This window comes from Excalfactoria chinensis, chromosome 4 (assembly GCF_039878825.1).
Source record: "Excalfactoria chinensis isolate bCotChi1 chromosome 4, bCotChi1.hap2, whole genome shotgun sequence".
Classification (NCBI taxonomy): domain Eukaryota; kingdom Metazoa; phylum Chordata; class Aves; order Galliformes; family Phasianidae; genus Excalfactoria; species Excalfactoria chinensis.
This window is the reverse complement of record NC_092828.1, coordinates 75,287,664-75,297,360: the sequence shown is the minus strand read 5'-3', so window position 1 is coordinate 75,297,360 and position 9,697 is coordinate 75,287,664. Positions and strand designations below refer to the sequence as shown.

Genomic DNA, 9,697 nt, shown 5'->3' with positions numbered 1-9,697 from the left:
GCCCCCCGAGCCGCCCCCCAGCCAATCGCATCCCCCCGCCTCCTCCTCCCGACTCTACAATAGGAAGGGCGAAGCAAAAGAGAGGGCGGGCCTACGAGCTCTTTCCCCAATCAAATGTGGACTCCGCTGAGCGTGCAGCCAATGGGAGAGTGCGATACGGCCGCATAAGCTGCCGGGAGTAGTAGTTCCCCGCCCGTTGAGGAGCGGCGCTTCGTGCTGCGGGCGGCGCTGCGGGGCCGCGATGGGGGCTGCGGGCTGCGGGCGGCCTTCGGAGTTTCACACACGCGTTATTCCTCCGCTGACCGTCCGCCAGCCCCGCTGGGCCCGGTGCTCGCTCCACGGGGCCGGGCCCTGCACCGCTCTCAGCGTCACGGCTGCTCGGCCTGCCGGGCCCGGCTGGCGCTGCCCCGCACTGCCCCGCGCTGCCCGGCGCCTCGCTCATGCTCCATCCCCGTGCCGCGCTGCCCTCAGGCCGGCCGCGGGGAGCCGGACCCTACGGCGGGCACCGCAACTCCGGCCTCAACTTCGTTCCCCTCATCCCCATCCTCGTCGTCATCTTCGGCCTCGTCCCCCTCGCTGTCCGAGTCATCGTAGAGGCAGAGCGTGGCCTGCACAGGGAAGTTCTCCAGGAGTTTCTCCCCCACGCTGTACAGATAGTCAAAGCACCTGGATTTGGGCCACAGGAGCCTGTTGGGGAGAATCACCGTGAGGAGCTGCCTGTCTCAGCCTCGGGCACGGCACCGGCACACGGACGTACCTGACCGGGTGGCGGAACAGTGCGAGCGCTTTGTCACTGCCGTGCTCTCCTGCAGCATCCAGGGGCTGAGCCTGCGGAGACAGAGCCGGGCTGGGACCTGCCCCATGTCCTGCCGCCCCTTCCATAGTGGCAGTGACACAGCCCTCGCCCTCCTAACATCAGAGGGTTACACGCCACCGCACAGCCCCTGCGCAGTGTGTGCGTGGGGTCAGACTGCATCCTGATTTTCCCCACGGAATGGATTTAGCTCCCCGCAAAGGAAGCTGGCATCTAAACCCCACACAAGGGCTTTATGCCAGAGTAATCTCCCCCGCTGTGCCCACGCGTCCTGCTAACCCCCTGAGGAATGCCCGCCAGGCTGGGAACAGGCATCCCTTTCAGACCCCACAGAGCAGCTGTGTTTGCTGCAGCTGGCACTGCCCCAGCAGGCTGTAGGCTCGGGGAGTGGAGAGGTGATGCTGGGGAATGTGGGTACCCAAAAGCATCCCCTGCTCACCCCTTCTTGCAGCCATCCTCCTGCAGGCTTGGGGCAGGATAGTAGGGTGCAGGCACCCTTGGGGACAGTGCCCTCTGCTCAGTCCTTACAAGGGATAAAGGAGTCTGGGGCCAGAAGCTGGTGACCCCAACACTGCCACTGGAATAAAGAAGCGGGCTCCAGCAGGAAGAATAAAACTCACAGTGTCCATCTGCTCCCTCTGCTGCCTGGTTGTGTACTCCTCCTGTGGCAGCCATGGTCTCCAGAGTGGCTTGGGTCTGAGGGAGGGAGGACAGAAAGATAAGTATAGTGGGGCCACCCTGCATTTTCCCCTCCATGCCTTGCTCACCCACACCCCAACCACCCACCCCAATCTTGCCAGTACATCCACAACCCCTGCCCTGGTGCCAGGCACATCCACCACCCCACTGTTGGTCCCCTTCCTGCTGGAGCTCCCAGCTTTCCTTCCCAGGCTCTGCACCCGCTGTGCTGGGATCAAGGGAGTCTGCACCTAAAGCAGGAGCAGCACAACCCTCACCCAAACCCACCTGGAGCCTTCCCACCTAGCCAATGCTGCCCCCCCACCCCCCCCAGCCATGTTGCACCTGAAGTACCTCCCCCCCTGCTGCAGTCCTGGGGCTGGGCAAGCACCAGCTGTAGGCAACGGGAGCCGGTGAAGAGGCAGGCAACAGGCAGCAGCTTCCATGGTGGCAGCAGTATCCCCTCCAAGGCTGCGGGCCCTTTGTGAGGATAGCTTTATATATAGCCCTTCCCTGGCCAATGACTCACAAATTCTTTGTGGCAGGAGAGTGTTGGGATGGGGGCTCAGGGGTAGCAGTCCCTGTGGTGTGAAATTTGTCCCAGTTGTGTAAACAGAGGGCTGGGGGGGAATGGAAGCGGGGTGTTCTGGAAAAGCAAAACACAGAAGGGAAAAGTTAGACACCATTTGTGAGAAAGTCCCCAGGAGGGCTCGGGGGGGACGTGGGGGTAAATAGGATAGGGCAAAGACAATTAACAAGGATGATTAAGTGTTCTTAGTGTCCATTTGCATAAGGGAGGGGGGATTTGGGGAAATGATCAGGAGTGCTGGGGCATCATGGTGGGCAGGGGATGGGGATGGCATGATAGTGACAGCGTGATGGGCTGCAGCAGAAGCAAGCACAGACCAACCAGAAGGTGAGACAAAGGATGCTCGAGAGACAACAGGGGTGAAGATAGGTGCCAGGGGATTGCGGTGGTCCTGCTCAGGTCCACATGTCCCTGCTCAGGTCCCCCAGGGAGGTCCCAGGTTTTATTCCTACAGCAGAGAGCTGCTGTATAATGGCTAGTGGTGTATAATGGCTATAATGGCTGCTATATATGATGGATAGTGTATAATGGCTGTCGTATCCCCAAGGCTGGCTGCAGAACCAGTCCCAAGGTAAGCGGGACACAGACGCAGGGCATTTTCTCCCCAAGCTTTAGCCTTGCAGGGCTGGGCACAGCTGCAGCACAAAGCTGGCAACCAAGAGCAGTGGCGAACTCTGCTGATTTGACACAACCCACCCAGAGCTGGCTGTCCCTTCCTGGCAGAACAGTTCAGTATGATCTGCTAAAGTGATGTCTATACCCATAGCGGGGCAGTTGGATTAGATGATCTTCAAAGGTCTTTTCCAGCCCAAATAATTCTATGATTCTGTAATTTGCTGTTGCAGTGTTTGCCAGTGATGTCTGCCTGCCCGGTTCTCTCTAGGCTCTTTGGGATGCAGACAGTATCAGGAAGTGCAGGAAAGATTCTCAGTAGGAGGGTGCAAGGTTCATACCTCTATGCATCCCATCCCGTGTGCTTCTCCTGCCTGGGCACTTGATGTGAGGTGCCACTTGCAGGCAGGTCACCCCAGATCCTGGGAGAGTTTTAGTTTGGGACAAGGAAAGAAAATAGCAAATGGTCCGTGCTGTAGCTCTGCCAGCAGTGTCCAAACATTGGCCAGGATCGGCTTGGCTCTGAGCACAATTTGTCACCAGGGGCCCTCCCTGCCCCTGTCCATCTGCAGCAGCCAGGGAGCGGGAGGGGGCACGGCACGAGCACAGCCCTCATTACCGTCCCCATTTGCTCCTCATTTGGGCCAGGAGTCTTACAATAACAAACCCCACAGAGGATAAGCAAGTCTGGGGAGTTCAACCTGCTGGTGTTTTGCTGCCCTGTGATCCCAGCACACAGCCTGGTATGGACAGGATTCAGCTCACAAGAGGGAAATGCCGTGGTTGTCCATCTCTCAGGGTACTACTGGTATGCGGTGGAACACTTTGCTAGCTTGCACGCTGCATTGCCCTATGCCCAGCTCGATCTCCAGCCACTCTCTTCTAGCACTGGCCAAGCCAGGTCTCAGGGGCTGCTGAATCCCACAGGAGAAATGCCCCCCCTGTACCCCTGCCAGTCGGGCATCACCACTGAGAGCAAAGGGCCCCTGGAGCCAGCACAGATGGAGGGCAAGGGAGGAATTTGGCTTCATCTCTGCAGCCGGTTTCCATCCTTGGCTCTGCTCCCTTCACTCCACCCCATCTCTTCTCACCGCCTTTCCTCCACACACCACTGCCCCCGCCCTAGCCTGGTATCCCAAGCCACTTAGGCAACCACCTACCCTGATAATTAATAAAAACAAGCAAAACAAGGCATCCCACTTCTTCAATCCTTCCTGACACTGAAAGGGTTTAATTCTGATCTGCAATAAGCCTCCAGGCTGAGATTTGTGGATGGATTTTGCAAAGCTGACGTGAACCATTCGCAGTCCCTGATCCCCAGCCCTGACGAGCCTCTTCCTGTAGGACTGCAGCTGCCCTCGGTCCCGAACCACATCTCCAGCCATCTCTGTAAGTACACGGTCCCTCTCATGCCCCAGTTTGCCGTCACCCAAAACCTGGGTGTTCTGTAGCAGCACCCCTAAGACTGAGATGCTGTATCTTGGTTTGCGCATGGGAAAGGAGATGAAAGTCAGGAAATTTTGATAGCAAACATTTGATGTTCCAAGGCCGGGAAAGGGGAACGGAGGCTCCGGGAGGGGTTGCACCCGCAGCCGGCAACTTTCCCAGGGCAAGAGGCCGCTGGCTGGGCGGTATCTGTGTGGTTTGCTGTTTCGCAAGAACCACAGCAGGGGGAATTTTGAAACAAGGTGAAGGGAAAACAAACCACCCAGTGTCTGCCAAATCCCTGTTACCCACCCCCAACTAGGGCAGAACCCCCCCCTGGCACTAGCACCCACATGGGGAGCACACACTGCATGCTGCACTCCGCTGCAGGACAGAATGCTCCCAGAAGCTGGCATGGACTCACCATTAACACACTGTGCCCCATGCATTGCTCTCCTTTGTGGACCTCCATGCTCTCCCAGGGATGTAGGTGTCACTGTCACCAGCCATTCCTCCCTGTCATCATGATACGAGAAGGCTGATAGCTGTGATTCAGCCACAAGAGAACGCATCCCTTCGCCCCATCCCTGCTGGATTCTTTGTGGGGTCAATGGGTAACAGCAGATGCCCCATTCCTCTGCTGAGGAAACCTCGGGGCCACCACTCTAAAGCAGCTCCAGCAGTCCCAAACAAACAACATGCAGACACAGTGTTTTGGCTTCCTTTTTTTTGCCTGTTTTTTTCTCAAAAACAGAGAAAGATAAAGATTAGCTGAGTTTGCAAAGGCAGCTGGAGGAATGTACAGCAGCAAAAGAATATTTCCATTAAGCAGGGCACAGGGTGAAGGAAGAAGTGGCTGGGGAGGCTTGCACCAGGAGACACCATGCAGTAGGAGATGGTCCAGCAGAGACCTGCTGGGGACCAGCCAGCTCCCCTTCCTGCCTGCAGCACAAAGAAGGGCTTTGGCGACCTGCCTGGGCTGTGCTGTGCTACCTCTTGAAGCCTGCCGGGGAAGATAACAGAGGTGAAAGGGTTCTTGGCGCTTCTCCACAGGCTCGAGTCAATCGTTAATCGAGGAGGGATTGCTTTCCACTCTTTCAGGTAACTTCTCCTCCCCCCGGCTCTCCCCACGTGCCTGTGCCCTCACAAAACCAGCACCCACAGGAGCAGGGTGAAGCTTCGGCACAGCGAGAGCAGCCGCTAGCAGGGCCATGGAAAGGTAAATGTGTGGAAGAGGTGACACCCAGCGCAACCATGGTCTCTATGGGACTCCAGCTGGTGGGCTACACTGTGGCCTTCCTGGGCTACATTGGCACTCTGACGACCACGCTGCTGCCCAACTGGAAGATCAGCTCCTACATTGGCTCGAGCATCGTGACAGCCGTGAGTTTCACCAAGGGGCTATGGATGGAGTGTGCTACATACAGCACAGGCATCACTCAGTGCGACATCTACAGCTCCCTGCTCAACCTGCCTCCTGACATCCAGGCAGCCCAGGCCCTGATGGTGAGCTCCTGTGCTGTCTCCTCCCTTGCTTGCCTGATGGCCGTGATGGGCATGAGGTGCACTGTCTTCAATCAGGGCTCACCAGCCAAAGACAGAGTGGCAGTGGCGGGTGGTGTGGTCTTTATCCTTGGGGGGCTGCTCTGCTTTATCCCACTGGTGTGGAACATCCATGTGGTGTTGCGAGACTTCCACAACCCCCTGCTCCCTGACAGCACCAAATTTGAGTTGGGGGAGGCTCTATACCTGGGCATCATCTCCTCTCTGCTCTCCCTCATTGGTGGCTTCATCCTCTGTGCCTCCTGCCCACCCCGTGACCCATCCAGCCCCTACTCACCCCGGCTGCTGGCAAGCAGGAGTCCCCAGCCCTCCATCAAACAGATGCAGAAGCCCAAGAGTGAGTTTAGCTCCTACAACCTGACTGGATACGTGTAGCAGCAGCAGGACGCCTGGTCAGCACTTTTCCCAGCTTCCAAAACACCTGGGCTGGCACTGAGGGCACACAGTAAGAGGAGAAGACGCAGCCTTGCCTCCCGCGCTAATACCTCTTGCTTGGGGATCTTGACATATGACTGCACAGAAATCCCAGCTGATGGTGAAGGACATTGAATCCAGCTTCTGTTACCACTTTGGTACCTTCAGCCTGCTGGAACTGCCCCTGCAAGTCAGCTGGAAGTGCACCCATAGCCCCTGCATGGCAGCCTTGTCACAGCCAATCTCCAGCCTGCAGCCCACAGCCCAGCAAGGACAGTGAAACTGTGCTGCTGGGGCTCACCTGCTCACCTGAGGCTCTGGAGATACTGGGGGGGATTAGGGCACCCACAGGGGCCCAGAATCTTTGGGGGAGTGCGGGGGGATGGAGTACTGATTGCAAGCTGGTACCACAATAAATCTATGTTTCTAGACAGGTTGTGACTGAACTTTTCTCTAGCACCAAGGAGTATCCCAGCACCTCACCAGTGGCAGGGCAGGGCCATGCTTACCTGCCTGCTTCATTCATCCTGCAAAGGGAGACCCATCCCTTGCTCTTGGCCATAAAGAAGATTAAATAAAACACAGAGGGGTCCTGCAGGTGGGTCTAAGCCCTTGGGTCCGTGCAGGGGCAGGTTTGGGATGGGAGGGCAGGGCCAAACCTGCTCCCTGCATCCCTTTAGCATCAGTGGGATGTGCTGTGCAGCCGCAGCCCCGGCAGCCAGCAAGGGTCTGCGTGGGGGCTTCTGGTGATGCTGAGCAGAGCCACTTGTGCCAAGGCAGGGGGGACAGAGGGAGGGTACAAAGTGCCCATGGAGGAGCAAGCAGTTTTTAACCCTCGGAGCACCTCCTTTGTCTCTTGGTACTACATCCCACTGCCGGATGCAAAATAACCACTTTGCCCAGGGAAGTTTGGTCTACCTGCCAGTCCCTTGTAAATCAATTTAGATTAGGTCCTGGAAAAGAGGGCACCAGGTTCCCCGCTGAGGCACGTTCCTCACCAAGAACCTTGTCACCGTTAACCTTGCGTCAGTGAAACTGCATTTACCTGCGGGGCTAACGCTCCTGATAACAGTGTGAGTCACACTTTCTTCCTTCCTCACTGAGAAAGATGCTCATTATCAGGGACCACTGTGGATTTCAAGGCAATGGCCGTGCACCCGCTATCCACAGCCAGATGACAAAGCTGAGTTACTCACTGCTGCTTTGAGAAAGGAGAAGGCCGAGGTGATGGGGGCTGGTGTGCAGGACAAGCAGGAGCTGCATCCCATGACCTCTCGAGATGCCGTGCTCAGGCACCACCTTTCATTCAAGGCTTTCACTGCAAATGTTTTGCTCCTTGGCAGCTGATTCAGAGAGGAGGCAAGAAAATATTTGGCAACAGACTTCCTGCTGGAGAGGAGGAGGAATGTTCTGCCTCCGCTCCTCACTCCCACTCAGGGCTGACAGCATGGCCTGTGTCTGCAGGCAGATGCTGGCTTAATTAAACAAGGGTGCATTAGAAACATTCTATTCAGAGTTTTACTATTGCTGGCCTTATTAACGCTATTGTTTGAGCAGCAGAAGGGAGGATTTCTGGCTCCTGCACACCTTCCCTAGGGGGGTAGGGTGCAACCAAAACCAATACTGGGCATGCCCTCACTTTGGGCATGTGAGCACCAGGCCCATGGCACTGCTTGGGAGTGTGCTGACCCTGGGGAAGGTTTCTGGGGCTCAGCCCTACTGCAGGCCCCAGGTGCCCCACAGCCTAAGGGTTTCTCTCTGGCCCACACGATACCAGTCCCTTGTGTCAGGAAATTTTCCCCTGTCCAGTTTTTGTGTGTTCTATCCAAGCTGAATGCACCCAAAGAAACTTGGCTCCAGGAAAAGGCAGGCTGGAAAAGAGTTTCCTCTTCTAAGAGCAGGAGAGAAGACAATGAAGGACAACGGGTGCATGAATACAGCAGCAGTTATCTCTGCCTCACGCAATAGCCACGTTCCCCATTAGTGAGATAAGCCGGGTCCTTGAGGCCAGGCTGGATGCAGCCCAGCCCAGGGCCAGAGAGGACGGCAGTCAGGATGAGGCCATGCCTTTGGGCAGCAGAGCCAAGCAGGCCAGGGTGCAGGGTCAGCCCCACAGCTCCTCACCTGCACAGCAGAAGCAGAGAAGGGCACAGAGGAGTGAGATCATATAAGGGGACATGAACAGGAGGGGTGGGATGGTGCACAGACAGCAGGGTGGCCTTGTAGAATGGCAGGAGCCCCCCTCTGCAGGGCTGGGCACTGGTGACTAATCCTCTGTCGTAAGGAGAAAACTTCCCCTCTTACTCCAAACAGTACCTCAAATGAAGAAAGGGGGCAATAAAGGATTAACATGCCCTTATCTTCAGAGGAGATAGAGGTGCCATAAATGCCCAGCACACAAACCTGCAGCTGCACCTGTGCTATGGGCCGAGACCTGGAGGGACAGTTACAGAAAATGTGTTTCAGTCACTCCGCTTCCTTCTGACCTCCTGACCCCTGGATCAGGGTGGGTTGAATGTGAGCTAGCAGTGTGCCCAAGTAGCCAAAAAGGCCAATGGCTTTCTGGCTTGTACCAGAAACAGTGCAGCCAGCGGGAGCAGGAGGTGATCATCTCCTTGTACTCAGCTCTGCTGAGGCCGCACCTTGAGCACTGTGTTCAGTATTCAGCCTCTCACTACAAGAAAGGTATTGAGGCCTTACAGAGAGTCCAGAGAAGGGCAGCGGAACTGTGAAGGGTCTGGAGCACAAATCTTATGAGGAGTGGCTGAAGGAAATGGGATTATTTGGTCTGGAGAAGAGGAGGATCAGAGGAGACCTTACTGCTCCCTACAGCTCCCTGAAAGGAGTTTGTGGCAAGGTGGGGGTCAGCTTGTGCCCCCACATAACTAGTGATAGGATGGGAGGGAACGGCCTCAAGTTGTACCAGAGGAGGTTCAGGTTGGTTATTAGGAAAAAATTATTCACCCATAAGAGTGGTGAGGCAGTGGCACAGGCTGCCCAGGGAGGTGGTGGAGTCACCATCCTTGGAGGTGTTCAAGATGCATGGAGATGTGGTACTTAGGGATGAGGTTTAATGGGCAATACTGGTTGTAAGTGAACAGTTGGACTAGATGATCTCAGAGGTCTCTTCAAACCTTAGTGATTCTATGACTATGTCAGAAGAGGAAGGACAAGTGAACAGTACCGAGCGTGGCTGCTACCACTGCCCCAGTCAGCATGGAGATCCCTCCATGTTCTCTGGGCATCCCTCAGACAAAGGGGCAGCCCTGGCTGAACTCTTCAGCTGTACATATGCCTCCGAGCAAGCAGAAGTTTGTTAGCTCTCTGTCATCCCACATCTTGTTCCCAGTGAGGATCTGAAGCAGCAAATAATTCACGCAGACTCTTTAAGCAGCATCAGACCAGGTGATAAGAGAGGCCATCCTTGTGCAACCCAGGGAAGCACTCAGAGGGGAGGGGAGGGAGGGGAAGAAATTTCAGGCCAAAATCCTGATGGGCCAAGGCACTTGGAAGCAGCCTCTGCATTCCTCTGCCTTCCTCCTTCCTCAGCTGCTTCCCAAGTCATGCTGCAGCCTCAGCACAGCATGGACACAACTCCTCCT

At 56.2% G+C, this 9,697-nt stretch overlaps 2 protein-coding genes across 5 annotated transcripts; one reads left to right on the top strand and one right to left on the bottom strand.

The window, feature by feature from the left end:
- Positions 1–68: 68 nt before the first annotated feature.
- Positions 69–4,740, bottom strand: RIPPLY1 (ripply transcriptional repressor 1). Of its 3 annotated transcripts, XM_072335607.1 has the most exons (5): positions 4,543–4,740; positions 2,022–2,138; positions 1,435–1,510; positions 758–828; positions 69–687 (listed from the first exon to the last, which is right to left on the bottom strand). In XM_072335607.1, the coding sequence occupies exons 3-5, from the start codon at positions 1,441–1,443 to the stop codon at positions 468–470; spliced, it is 300 nt and encodes a 99-aa protein (XP_072191708.1). In that variant the 5' UTR covers positions 1,444–1,510; positions 2,022–2,138; positions 4,543–4,740; the 3' UTR covers positions 69–467. The 3 variants fall into 3 exon arrangements, with proteins under 3 accessions (XP_072191708.1, XP_072191709.1, XP_072191707.1); XM_072335608.1 differs by lacking the exon at positions 2,022–2,138; XM_072335606.1 differs by lacking the exons at positions 1,435–1,510; positions 2,022–2,138; positions 4,543–4,740 and having other exon boundaries at positions 758–1,119.
- CLDN2 (claudin 2) lies at positions 3,866–6,576 on the top strand. Of its 2 annotated transcripts, none has more exons than XM_072335605.1 (2): positions 3,866–4,082; positions 4,951–6,576. In XM_072335605.1, exon 2 carries the CDS (start codon positions 5,373–5,375, stop codon positions 6,054–6,056), a length of 684 nt encoding a protein of 227 aa, XP_072191706.1. In that variant the 5' UTR covers positions 3,866–4,082; positions 4,951–5,372; the 3' UTR covers positions 6,057–6,576. The 2 variants fall into 2 exon arrangements, with proteins under 2 accessions (XP_072191706.1, XP_072191705.1); XM_072335604.1 differs by having other exon boundaries at positions 5,220–6,575.
- Positions 6,577–9,697: the final 3,121 nt, after the last annotated feature.